The following is a 14,655-nucleotide window of genomic DNA, read 5'->3' on the forward strand; positions in this document are numbered from 1 at the left end:
AGTTAAGTACCAATGAGAACTATGGGGAGAAAATTCCACTGAAAGCTCCTGTATAAGGAGGCACCTAAGACATACTTTCTGCTGCTGCTTCTTACCCTTATGTCTCAGACCCTTCTCCAATATCCCAGAAATCTAGGCTGCATTTTGTTTTGTTTGGTTTGGTTTTCCCCCTGCAAGATTCTTATGGAGCTCATTCCATCTAATTTTATAAAAAAGACTGAGAACGTGGGAAAAATAGTGAGATTACCCTATGACATGGAAGCAATGTAGGGTAACAGTTAAGGGCAAGAGCTCTGTAGTTGGGTTACTTGGGTCTAAATCTTAGGTTTCTTATTTAGTAATTGTTTTCCCCTAGTTATGTAACTTCTGGTTCCATATCTTCATTTGTCAGATAGGGATGGTATTAATGTGTAACACTGTCATGCTCAGAACAGAGGAAGCACTGAAAAGATGGTACATCCCTTTATGTGATCTAATAATAGAAGCAACACCTTATGGTTTGGATCTGAGGTATCCCCCAGAAGCTCATGTGAGAGACAGTGCAGGAATGTTCAGAAGCGAAATGATTAGATCATAAGAGCTACAACCTGATTGGTAGATTAATTCACTTGACTGGATTAACCAGGTGGTAACTGTATGCAGGAAGAGTATGGCTGGAGGAAATGTGTCACTGGGAGTGGTCATCTGGGATTTATAATCCATCTCTGGTGAGATGAGCTCTCTCTGATTACTGGCTAACATGAGCTGGGATAATATGCTCTCCCATGTCCTTCTGCCATGATGTGCTGCCTCATCTTGGGCCCAGAGCAATGGAATTGGCTGGCAATGAACAGAACCTTTCAAACCATGAGCCAAAATAAATTTCCTCCTCTAAGTTGCTCTTATTGGGTATTTTAATTACAGCATTGCCAAGCTGACTAAAACACAATACTAAAAATAAAATACCAGAAACCCACCAAAGATAATTTGTTCTCTTATAACTGTCTGATACGTTTGAAATGCTGAATATCAAATTATTTCACACAATTTCATTAATTTATTTTTCAAAAATAAAACATTGTTCTACTGTGTTCCTGATGTCTGCAGGCATAGGCCTATCCAGTAACTTACTCGGTGCTATGAATATTATATTATTATATGAGAAATTTAAAAATGCTTAATACAGTATTATTATTACTCTGGAATGTGCTAACTCCCTTATCCTTCCAGGGAGAGCTCTGAATTTCAATGTCCATTTGTATAGTGCCCAGTGCAATCAGAGGTACCATGAAGTGTATCTGACTGGGATTTGTTTGGAAGATCTGATTCAAGCAATGTGCTCTACTAGTAGTAGTCAGCTCATGGATGGAAAATTAAGGTCAGAGCCTAACTCTACCACTCACAGTTGTGTGTTCTACTGAGATCTCAGAGTCCTCATTTGTATAATGGAATTATTATTATTACCTCATGTGGATTCCTAGGAAATATGCTAAAGGGAAAGTGGGATTTCTGGGCTCTACTACCCTGGAAATTAAAGGAGGCAAATGTAATTGGTCTCCACCTGCATTTTAGTGTTGACACTTTATTACAGCAGAAGAGATGAAATACCGTTCGCTATTTTCAAGATAGGGGAAAAAAGGAAATCAGGTCTGTGATAAACCAGCTTATGCCACATTAGGAGTTGTCTAATTCTTTGACATTATCACAGAGACCATCTTAAACACCATGTTAATGTTTTAAAAGCAAAACTGCCATCTTCCATGTTTTACATCGGGCAGAGAAAATTTCTTTTCTTTCTAGACCTGAAAGTCTGAGAAAACTGTAAGCCTACTTGCCTACTTTCTAGCTGGGCTGAAGCAGACTGTCTGGGTCAGTAAACCAAGACCCTAGTTCCAGGAAAGCAGCCCAGAGAAGCTAGAGAATTGTCATTCATCTTCCAGGTCAATGGAGCAGCCCAAGAACTTAGCCTAAATATATACTGTAGTTATTGTTAAGAAGATGAAGATAGCTGTTCTTTGAGTTAGCTCTCTCCAGCTGAAACAATGAAATGACATATAGTGAATATCTGACCCAGAATGGAAACTTGAACTATGAAAGGTAGCTTGTAGCCACAACGTCAAATAGCTGATCAAAGAATGAACATGCTGTGTCAGTTAGGTCAATGCACAAGTCCTTATGTTAAGGGAATCCCTTTGAATTTTCTTATAGGATATTAACCTTGTTTTACATTTCCAAAACCTACCTTCAAAGGATTCATTCAAGTGAGTCAAGTGAGAACATATGACTACTTAGAATCAAGGCAGTACTACCTGTAGTTATATAGTATCTCAAGTAAAAGAAAAATCTTTAGGAAAAAGCAGAGTAGGGGAGCAAAAAGTAACTCTCTTCCCTAAAGAGGAAATGAAACACCTGGGACGGTCAATATAAAGGAATTGTAAAATTCTACCAACCAATACATAGACTGTGACAATAGAATAGGAGAGAAAAGGCAGAAAGTCAACTTCAACAAGGAATCTAGAGGAAATGAAAACCTGGGGATACATTTGTTTAATCCTTACTTTGGAACCCAAATGGGAAGTTTCTCTGCTAACTCAAGAAGTCATCTATTCTCACAAGTGAAGCAACTCACAGACGCCATCTAAGACTTCCTTATTCTCCAAGTTCCTGCAAGGTCATTTCTCCAATAAGTCACACAGCCTTGCACTTCAAAATTGGGCAGACAACCTGCATCACACATTTTCTCACGAATTTTTGTTCTTTCATGCAAATGGAAGTTACTCTACTTCTCTCTGAACAAAGAGAACAAAAAGAGACCTGAAAACAAATTTGATGAGCTGGGTTCACCACAAAAGATGATAAATTGAGAATCCATCACAATTTTCTTAAGTTCTTTGTTGTCCAAAAGAGGATAGATAAGGATTTTCACTAAGGAAACACTTCCCCCCACTTTTCAGGATTAATGGGGGTACATTGTAGAAATTAGGGTATGACCACTGCCAATGGCAGAGGGGACCATCCTGATTACATTCAGGAATCAACTCCCCCGCCCCCCCACGCCACCCCAGTGAGGCAAAAGGCTTACATCAGGCTGGATATTTTCTGAACCTCATCTACCTCTTAGCATCTTACAGATTTTGAGTGACAAAACTCTCTAAGTGTAATTAAAGGCTGAGCTGACCTAATTAAGTTGATGAAATTTTCAGTAGGGATTTAATTCCCTCTCGCATTTCACTCATTTTTTCCTCCTCTACAATCCTCCTTTAGGCTAATTCTGACCAATTTTTAGTGGCAGCATTTTAAATTACCTCACACAGGTAGTGTCTCTATTGAAACACAACTGGTAGCAAAATCTCCAACAGGTACAGGATGGCTAAAAACAAACTTCAAATGAAGAACTCTGAGGTGTTTTATTGAATACACAACCCTTTCCTACTTCTCCAGTTTCCTTTCATCATTAACAAACTATGATGCATAGTGTCTACCCTGTAGGAGGGAAATAGGTGTCTTAAAACATTTTGGCATTTTGGAGACACAAGAGACTAAGAAATACACAACAGCAGGAACAGTTTTTCTTTTCTTTCTTCTTCTTCTTCTTCTTCTTTTTTTTTTTTTTTTGTACTGAGATGGAACCCAGGGGTACTCTATTATTGAGCCTTTTTACTTTTCATATTGAGACAGTGTCTCACTAAGTTGCTGAGGCTGGCCCTGAACTTGCCATCCTTCTGGTTTAACTTCCAGAGTTGCTGGGATTACAGGTGTGCACCACTGCACTGGCCAGGACGGGCACTTTATAATGAGAGAGAAGCATCACACTTGCTGATAAATCATTTACTACAGAAGCCCTCATGGTCAAAATTCTGGGATAAAAACATAACATGAGTAAGAGTCCCATCTCTCTTTGAAAATTAAAAAAGAAATCTCTAATGAGCAATTCAGGAATTAGTTCTGATACTTTTATACAGGATGCTTCCCAAATTGTCTAAGATAATAGGGCAGGGCTGTAGGTGTCCTTTGATGGATCCTGAACATTTGATTCATATGATGTGCTTTCTCCTGTAGGGTTCTTACTTCCTTTCCTATTGTAGCATTTACTCATTAAACTCTGTTAGAAAAATTAAATTTAAAATAATAATTATTAAGCAACATGTTTTAGTTTTTATTGATGTTATAAAAAATGAAAAGGATATGAACAAGTGTTTCTCCCAAGACATGTTTAGTGCTGCTTTTGTAAAACTCAGATTTAAAAGCATATTTTAGTGACCTACTGTCCTCTAGGAATTACATTGACATAGGTAGGATATTCATTATATTTCCTTTAACTTTTTTCTTTTTCTTTTTTGGCAGGGATTACAGATGTGTGCCACCAAGCTCAGCTCCTTTAACTTTTCTTAAATTTTTATCTGTGAAAGCAATTTTCAGTGAACTCAAACATTTATCCACGGGTTTTTTGATTTATTTATGATGAAAATATAATTTTTAAAAACTTATTTTGATCCTCATTTTAAACAGAATACTATATGAATTTCAGGTTGGGTTTTATCAAATTTTTTTATAACTGATTTTATTTTGGAATTTGATAATCACCTTTTAAATATTAACTTTCTTCCTGAGCATCACGTCTCCTAAGTGCAATTCCAGTCTCGTTTCACAGTTTAAAAAAAAAAAATGCCATGGAAGGGAAGAACCAAGTCGCTATGGTGCTTTCAATGAAAACTAGACCTCAGGTTGTTTAAAAATGTTAAGCAATTTCCTTTTTCACTTTAATTTGTTTTCTGGAGGGGTGGTGGGTATCAGGGATTGAACTCAGGGGTACTTGACCACTGAGCCACATTCCCAGCCCTATTTTGTAATTTTATTTATTTAGAGATGATAGGGTCTCACTGAGTTACTAGTGCCTCACTGTTGCTGAAGCTGGGTTTGAACTTCTGATTCTCCTACCTCAGCCTCCAGAGCTACTGGGATTATAAGTGTGCACCACCACACCCGGCTTCACTTTAATCTTTAAAGAATGAAGATATGAAGCTGTAAGACCTGCAGGTCATTTCTCTTTTTATACTATGAGTATCACTGTTTACAATGAAACAGACTCATCTCATCTAACATATTTCATTTGTTAGGATTCTGTGTTTTTATCCTGTCTTATCACTTTATAGCTTTTGGTCAAGTGACTCTTCTAAGTCTGTTTCCTCACTTCTAGGATTTTTTTTCTATTCCAACACTCCCAAATTTCTTCTATGACCTCAGACAAGGTGTCCTTAGACTCTCCCAGGACTGTTTAGTCTAACAAAAGCTACATATTGGATTGAAAATAAAAATATAATGAGCCAATAAAAGAAGCTATAATTAAAAAATAACACAGGCCATGTGTTGCAGGCTGGGAAGTCTAAACCAGAGTTTAGGACAATTTACAAAGGCTTACTGTTAAGAGATTCTACATAAATGAACATTGGTATATTTCAATCTTTTCAGTAACTACAAGGCTGACCTCTATGAAATAAGTTGATTTAATTCAAAACCTGTGATACTTTGTCACTATTTTATCATAAACTGGTAAAGCAGGGAATTCTAAGTAGCAGTTCAGACATGGAAGGAAAGTATGAACTATCAAAAAGTTCTACAACTAAAACATGTTTTGATACATAGGCTGAATATGTCTGTATCCTTCCAACTTTTACTGTGTTAAGAGGAAATAAGTGAGAGAGATTATACAAGTGAATAAAATCCAGCAGTATTTGTGGCAATGGAACAAATACTGTGGAAAGGAGAGAAGTGGGAAGAGCCCTTTCCATAAAGAGGACTGATTTGTATCCAAAATCCATAGCAGGAAGAATATGCATGACACTACCTTCGAGGGACTTAGGAGCTGCCAGGTAAAAGTCACTTAGAAGACCACTTGACTTATAGCTTTTGCAGTTTTTGTGGTTCAGTTAATATAGAAAAAGGTGAATACTAAGGTAAATTAACTCATACTCATTTAAACATTAAAGATGTTCCTCTGAAGCACAGTTTAATTGGAAACTGTTGTTTCAGATTAAAGCAATTAACTGAAGCTTAATATCCACAAAATTTGCCTTCTCTCTGCTGAGAACTGGCAGAAGACTAGGTGTCTCAGCTGAACTCAGTCATCACAGAAATCCTCATTTTATTACAGAATGCCCAGAAAAGCCCTTTAGCGAGTAATTTCCCTAGACCTTATCTAGCTGATCCAATTCATAATGAAAGTAAGGAACATGGATGTTTGGGGGTATAGTTCTGCCCGCCACTTCCCATCACCAGAAAAGGGTCTTAGAATGTTCTTAGAAAGTCTAATTATGTTTTTACAATGTTTCTTCCTAACCTGAAATACACTGTCCATCCCCTGACTGCCCAAATCTTAGCATTCTTCCAGACTCTCACATTCTCTTTCATGTGTCTTCCTGATTTGCTACAACTCTCATTACACCTCACCTTCTCTTTAACTGAAATAGATATAACTACCATACAATTTAATGCCTCATGCCTTATAGTTTACTAGATATTTCTAAATATTGTTTTCCTTTATGGTAAACTTGAGGGTATGTGCAGTCTTACATGGCAATGACCCTAATGAAAATAATATGATGGGACCTGGGATGTTATTGCAGTTCAGAGGACAAAGGGCTCTGAAATTGGACTTCCTGCCTTGAACTCCACTTAGTAGCTTACTTGTCAGCTGTGGGGCCTTCCTCAAGAAACTCACCTGCCCCAAACCTCTATTTCTTTGTTTTAAAACATGCAGATAAATAAAATTACTACCTACTAATGTAAAAGTCCCTGGAAAGCTCTTAGGAAAACACTAAGCACAAGGTAAGAACTCTGAAAATGTACTCTTTTCCTCATAATGATAACAATAATTATTAAATAGTTCATTATTACCTATAGAGCACAACATAGGCCTAGGTCATATTACATATCTGTAAAGTGTCAAACTTACCCCCGAAAGTCAATCAGCCACTCCAATCCCAGGGTATGGGTAGATCCGGCCTTTCAGAAATATGTCTCCTTGTGTTTGTTATGACTCTAGAATTTTTAAGTCCCCTGAAGGACTGTTCTCTCTGAATACACATAGTGGGGAATGACACACACAGTGTCACACGGAAGATGGGCAAAGATACCCAGCAATGACTGTTTTCAACTGATGCTTACTTGAGTCAAGCTTATATGATTAAAATATTTTCTTTAGAATTAGCCAAACTATGTCTTTTTTTTTTTTGGTCAACAGCATTTACAGCTAAATAATTAGTCAATTCAAAATCATTTCACTTTAGGTTTTAAAATCTATTAAATCACAGTTGAAAAATATAGGAAGAACGTCTGGTTTTAGTAGCCAGAAGAAATTGGGCTGTGACTGAGTGGGGAAAAACGGTAGCTGTTATGCAAAATATTTATACGATTAAAATTCAAGGTCTTTCTGATCTTTCCCCAGATTCCAACAAATTCTAATCCTATAACACATTACAGTGGACAATGACAGCTGAGGATGAGAAATGAAATTATTACCTTTCATTTTTTTTTTTTTTAACTTTTCTCAGGTAAATATCAGGTAAACTGGCCAGATCAAGAATGACACACTTTTACTCCCTTCAGAATATACTTAAAATAAAGGACAAAAGTATTTCATTGTACAGAGTCATTTTTAGTTTTTGTTTATTTGCTTGTTTGGTTTTGTTTATGTACTCTTAGCTTTTTTAAAATTTTTTCTTTCCTTTTTCCTTCAACTCTCCAACAAGTCACCACTATATCCATAACACCTAAGGCATTTCTAGAAATGAGCAATTAAGTCCTTCAGTAGAATTTAGACCCAATGTCTTTTTTTAATCTGATTTTCTTTTATAGCTAATATAGTATCGCCCAAGCACATCTCCACTGTGAATTACTTACAGGCTAGCAAGAAGAGGAAGTTAATTCCTTCATAATGCTCTCCAGGCTGTCCCTCCCCCCAACCCTACATAAACCACAGTAGAGGATGCAAATTAAGGGTATGCCATTTGACTCTGGGAACATCAGGTCTTCAGCAAAGGTGCTTTCAGTCCGTATCTGAAATGATGAGATCATGAATTAGGAATGATACTGGTGACCGCGATATTTACCTCTTTGAGACAGCCCATAAAGTTGTTACTGACTGGTGACCCTGGGAGGTCGGCTGTGCTGGGACTGCCTCCAACATAGAAAAAGTCATCAGAACCCAGCATGGTATAATCTTCTTGCGTGTAGCCCGTTGTGGTAAGAATCCCATCCACTGATATTGTCACCTAGATAACAAAGCACAGGGAAAGGACACGCTATACTCAGACCTAGATACTGTAATCCTGGGATATGCCTGTTTTGTGTTTTGTTTTGTCTTATTTTTTTTCTTTTCTTTTTTTTTCTTTTTTTGTTTTGTTTTGCTTTTTTGCTTTATTTTTTTTCTTTTCTTTTTTTTTTTTTTTTTCTGTTTGGTTTTTAGTTTTAGACCTATGGCGGAACCCATTTTCATGTCTGTTTGAGGTTTATTCTTGGATTCTATTCAACTAGTCCTAAGAGATCTAAGCTAGTTAGAGAGTTAACTGATTATTGAACTAGTGTCAGCATCATCCCTACTGCAACTCAAAAGTTATTTAGCAGACACAAAAATGGTGTTAGTAAAATGCTTCCTAGGTTAGTTTTGCTGGTGTACATATTAGTAAAGTTTAGTCGTCTGTTATTCACTAATCACAACGTGCACCTTGTTAACATAAAAGGCGCAAGCTATTTCCAGCAACGTCACTATTTGCACTATTGAGCAGCAACTGTTCAGCATGCAAGTGCCTAAAGTCCATGCCAAAGGAGGAGGGAAGGCAAAACAACCAGTAGAAGCAGCACACGCTGATGTGCACATGCAGGAGGTACAGTACAGTTCAGAAAGGAAAGGAAAGAAAACGGGGAAAACCAAAGGAAACAATAACTGCTTTGTGATGACGTAAAGATGAGTGGGTGTGGCATCTCCAACATTCCCAAATCAAGTTTCCATGCCATGCATCATGAATGGTTAGAGACTGGCTGAGCCTGCGGTCACTCAGGCCAGCCACCATTTGTCTTATCCCGTGTTAACCACAGCTGGATGCAAAAAACGTTCGAAACGTTAACGATGCCCCTACAGGTGAGTTGGAAAACAGAAGTTGACGGGAACAGGTAAAAAATAAGAAAGTCAACAACGGATGAAAAGAAGGAGGTCAAAGTAAGCAGAAGAGTACCAACCGCAGTTCCTCTTTTGTTAATGATGTCTACAGTTAAAGAAAGAAAGAAAACACACGGCAAACCCAAAATAAGAAACAATTAGAATGATATCTACCGAACAATGTAGTTTGTTTACCATAGCGTGTCCAATGCCTGAGTGCTTTGTGGAGAAGGGGGGAGAAAGGAAATTAAAAACTGTGAACAGAATAACGATCGTTACTTAAAAAATATGATGGTCTCTACCATGTTAGTACATTTTTTTTGATTCAGGTAACGGTTAGTAGAATGAAACATTCCATGAATGACATGTTAGTTATTAAGCATGTTAGTAACATAGAAAAAGGGCAAAAAAATTTTACAAGAAAAAAGCAGACTAACAAATAGGCCTCCCACAGAGGTAATACTTTTTTTTCCTGCCATTATGGTTCATATCTGACTACTAGACAGAAACAGACACAGCAATGTTCCCTTTGTCTTCCTGAGTTATATCTGAGAGACGTTGTAGAAGTCTAAAAGGGATTCAAAAGCCTGAAAGCTCATCCACTGACCACTGCCGCCCTAGGCCCATAATTGATCCCTCCCCCCACCCTGGCCCACCCCAGCCCAGCAAATTAGTAGGAATCGGTTGGCATTGCCCTACTACTCAATTTTACAGCATACAAGGAACTGCTCCTCAACTCCAAAACTTCCTTCGGTCATATTGATGGACTTTAGGGTCACAGTTTACTGCAATGAAACAAAGCAAAGATCCTGACACATAGAATGAGTAGAATGGATTTGTTTTTTTAATCTGTCCTGCCACACATGCACCCCGGCTCTGTAACTCCTATTTCCTTTTTAGCTATCAATTCACAGTTTATAGTTTTGTTAACCTGAGCAAAGGCAAATCTAGAAAGTGGGCTCCTCAAGACCCACCCTTCCTTCTGTGCTTCTCTCAAATGAGCCTCCGGTCTCTTGGTGAGTATCTGAGAGAAAAAAATAAAAAAAAGGAAAAACCAAAGAGACAGACTTACAGGAAACCTGTGTTTGGCAGCTATACTGATGGGGTGGGGGGGTGGGGGCACCATCTCCCAAGGCAGTTGTGAAGCATGCAGGGTCCCTCCCATGTCAACAGGCATCTCAAAGGTGTTTGGGGGATCTCAAGAGTCTTTTCAGTGTTACTTGTCTGCTTTAACTAAACTAAACCTCCACTCCTAAAGCTCCCTTTTGCTTCTCTAGCTCAGAGCTTAAGCCTTTCAGAAGCAGGAAAGAAAAGGTTAGAGAGTTAACAGCTCAGAAAGAGAAGGCTGTTTTAGTAAAGGAAAACCAGAGACATTCCAGTCATTCTGCAACTGTTTAGAGAAATGACAAATATGTTAGGGATATTAGTCTGAGATCAGCATGTACCGCAAAAAAAATTAGTCACTGTCAACACTTAACAAAATGAAACATTGTAATTTCATAAAATTTCAAATAATAACCAAAACTTATAATGATCAACATATAGATAATCTATTTACTTTCATCTCTATATATACTGTAATAATATATCTCAGTTAAAAGCATACAGTATATGTAGACCCATAGGTTTAGTGAAGAATCGGTATTGTCCTGGTATATAGCCTTTTGTAGGAATGTTTAAAATATAATCAAATAGAAATGGGCACCTAGAAGATGAACTGGTCTCTCCAGAATCATTTGGAGTTTAACTTAAAGTGTCTGTGCTAAAAATAAAAAAAATATCTTCATAAAAAGAATCTTTGGAAGAGATATAAACCCCAAAAGTTATTTTTTCCCTCAGGGACTTTTCTTATTCCCGTCTTCCGGGTGGGAGTGAGGAGGGAGTAGGGATTGATACAATCCCAAGTTACAAACACTGTTTTGTTTTTTTACTACAAAAAAGGAACTGTGATTTAATGACCCCAATGTGCATGCTTCCAAATGATCACTATGGAAACTATAATTTAAAATCAAACAAACAAAAAAATCAAAAACACAACAAAATCACACACATCACAGGAAGGGCAGGTCGCAGGGATATCCTTGCAGCCCTCTGGGAAATTGTCATATGTCACCTGTATCAAAATAGCCCTTGGGCCCCCAGAACTTTCTAGATATGCCCCTGCTCAAGTATGGCAGGAAGATTCATCTCAGGAGAAAAAGCTAAATTTTAAGCAACTCTGAGGAGCCCTGACTCATGTTGTTAGAGTTTTCAAGTACCACACACACAGCTGTAGCGAGAAACAAAGCCAGTTACTCTCTTATCCACTGCGCTGTTACCTGACGCAGATTCCTGGTGACTTTCACATCATGCCAGGCATTATCATTAAACTTTCCATTCACGGGCTCCACTAGTGCTTCAAAGGCCCCTGATCCCAAATTAATGACCAGAGAGACAGCTCCATTTTTCAGGGCAAGATTGACATAATCTGCTGATTTCCCGGTGTGAAGCATGAGTCCATTCCGCTGAAGGGTTTTAAAGGACAGAGTTATTTCATCGCTGCTGCTTTGAATGGGGTTTTGAGACAAGTCGTAGCAGAAGTATTCAGATCCCTTGAAAGTGGCAATGTATTCTTCTTTTCCTAGAGGAAAACAGATAGATAGATGCATAAGTAAAGATACACACTATGCAGATCAGCAGATCTTAACAAAAACAATAACTAATCAGGCCCCAAATGAACTCTTTGCCTAATTAACATTCACAACAAGAGCCCTGTCAAAGAGTCCAATAGTGCTGTAGGTGGCAGTATATTATTAATAAACCTCCTCAGCTATTGGGCCATCAACTACAGTAGCAGCTAAAAGTGACATTCTTGAAAATTCAATTAATTTTTAAGTATCACTGCAAGAGCTCTGATCAGAGAAAGCAGCTCTGTGATCTCTCCAGGGCATGAATCAGGTACCATAAATGCATATTAGATGGTTCCACTGTGCTGGCACCAATGGATCCCAACATGTTTGCCACATTCTCTCTGTCTAACTGAGGAGTTATTTTAATTTTCAGTGAAACATTTATATTCAAAGATATTTTTTCAGTGAAGGGCCACATATTTCTATCACTAGGAGGCCATAACAAATTATCCATTAAGGGGAAGGAAAAAAATTATTTGATCTTGGGGTAAATCTCTCCCATAGAGAATGTATATTCCCCCCCCCCCCACCTGGATGGAGGGAACAGTGACAGAAAGTCTAATGGAGTCAGCTGAATCCTTAATTCATTCTCTGGTCTCATCAAGCAGATGGTAAGGCTGCCTTTTACGAGACTGGTAAGAATTCTAGCACATCATCTTGGGACAGCCTGTAAATGAAGTCTTAACATCTCCTGTGTATCTCAGTCTTCGCTATATTTAGGATTAGCAATGCGGATCCCACAAGATGCTACACAGATCAAACAGAAATGTGGTTCTTTGGAAAGAGCAGTCTTCTCCCTGATGGAGTGAATTTAACCAAGGGAAGAATGGAAGCCAAAAGCTCCTTTGACTTGCTAGGCAAAGATGAGAGTGTGCCAAGAAAAACGAGATTGTATGGCTGGAAATCAGCTTGCAGTAAACTATAAACATAGAATTATAAGTGATAATGGAGAAATTTAATCTGCTCCACTGGTAACATAGTTTTGCTGTTATGGCCACTGGAGGGTTTGTATACCAGCAGGCATTCCACTCTTCCCCTGAGAGCAGGTTTTTACTTCAGGACTATTTTCATTTGGTAACTCATATCTTGGAATCTGAGCTCAAATCAAGGTTTCAACTCCTCAGTGCCAGATGACTTAAGTTCCTGAAGAAACAAGTCATAGTGGCCATAGATAGCCAAGCCATGGCACTGAGTAAGACCATAAGTCAGCACTAGGGATGTTCACAAGGGATTGAACCCTGTTACAACAGTCACGGGCTACTGGTAAATAATGAAGACTAGCAGTCAGGTCCAACACACAATGTTCAGAGTAAGAGTCATAGGAAAGACAGCCCGATCTATACCAGTGGGTCCCTCCCCTTCAAACATTCAAACTACAGGTTGTTCATGCTGCAATATTAAAGTCCAGTACTGATTTGGAATAAAGAGTGGCCATAGCTAACCTCATTTCTATATCAGAATGTTTACAGTAAAGGTGTCTGCTTCCCTGGTTAGTTCAATATGATTAAGATTAGGCACCAACACAATTAAATATAACTGTAATATGAGGGGGAGAGATGACCCAAAATATGAGTTTAGATTGCAAGTTGGCAACTTGTTGTGACTGGGAGCAATTATCTTCCCAAGTTCCACTTTCTGAAACTGGTGAGTGATACTGAACTTTGGGGATTGGTATGAAGATAAAATGAGACGTTCAGCACAGCATCTGGTAAAACTAATGAATGGCAGATGCCTTTCTCCTTGTCTACTTAAAGGGAAAAGTGTGATAAATGATCTAAAACAAAGAACATAAGCCATACTAATGAAATCCAGAATATACTCTTTAAGATAAGAAACAGAAAAGGATTCCCACTATCAAAATTTCTACCCAATACCATATTTGAAATTGTAGCTAATACAGAAAGACAAGAAAATATATGAACAGTATAAAGATTATAAGAGATAAAAAAAACATCATATTAGCAAATATTGTTGTATAAACTGAAAGACCAAAATGATCTACAAATATCACTTGGCTTAATAAGATATTTTAGAGAGATTGTGGGGTTCTATATTGTGGAGATAATCAATGTTTTAACATATGTAAATAGATCTATAGATTCGATAAAATTCCAATAAAATCTCAATGAATTTTTAAAATTAATGTGAAATGTTGATTCTGTAAGTTCTATGGGCAAAAAAGTGTGTAAAATAACTAAGATATGCCAGAGAAAGATGAAGCAAGTTGCCTGTATAAAGATGGACATTTATGATGAAATTTTGACAATTAATAGTATACATTAAGAGGATTTATATTGAGTCAGACACTGCAGATAAGGAGCAAAGGATAGATTTGCTAATAAATGATGCTGAGACATCTGGTCATCCAGATAAACAAAGTGAAATTGGATCTTTATATCATTGTATCACAAAAAACAATTCTACCTGGACTAAGGATATATTTTAAAAAAACAAATATGTAAATGCTTAGCAGGATTTATACAACAGGCATAAAAGGTACTAAAGGTATTAATAAATTCATCCACATTTTTTCAATAAAGAGTAAGAGGTTATATGAAAAGATGAGTACAAATGTTTTCATTTCATATTAATCAATAATGTAGGATCTGGCAAGTACCCCAATAAATCAATATGAAAAAAAAAACCAAAGGGAGAAAAGGAAAAAAGAACTGTTGAGAATTTCATAGGAAAAAAGATAAATGTGGCTATGGATAAATGAAAAATAAGCAATCCTACCAATATTCAAGGAAAGGCAAAAAACAAATCATATACAGATTGCACATCACAGCCACAAAACAGACAAAAATTAAAAAGAAAATATAGAAAGATTCCAGATTTTGGCAAACCCATTGA

General features: G+C 37.4%; 1 protein-coding gene across 33 annotated transcripts in view; it reads right to left on the minus strand.

Annotated features, from left to right (window-relative positions):
* Nrxn1 (neurexin 1) overlaps nucleotides 1-14,655 on the minus strand; it is a 1,060,252-nt gene that overhangs the window by 646,963 nt on the left and 398,634 nt on the right. For 22 of the 33 annotated variants that reach the window (XM_076833753.2, XM_076833750.2, XM_076833726.2 and 19 more), the window contains 2 exons: nucleotides 11,452-11,753; nucleotides 8,088-8,249 (listed from right to left, as the gene is read on the minus strand). In XM_076833753.2, the coding sequence (XP_076689868.2) occupies nucleotides 8,088-8,249; nucleotides 11,452-11,753 (464 nt within the window). Of the gene's footprint in view, nucleotides 1-8,087; nucleotides 8,250-9,307; nucleotides 9,353-11,451; nucleotides 11,754-14,655 lie in introns of all 33 variants that reach the window. The other 11 variants (XM_076833742.2, XM_076833741.2, XM_076833734.2 and 8 more) reach the window with 2 other exon arrangements.

Source organism: Callospermophilus lateralis, chromosome 14 (genome assembly GCF_048772815.1).
Source record: "Callospermophilus lateralis isolate mCalLat2 chromosome 14, mCalLat2.hap1, whole genome shotgun sequence".
Taxonomy (NCBI): domain Eukaryota; kingdom Metazoa; phylum Chordata; class Mammalia; order Rodentia; family Sciuridae; genus Callospermophilus; species Callospermophilus lateralis.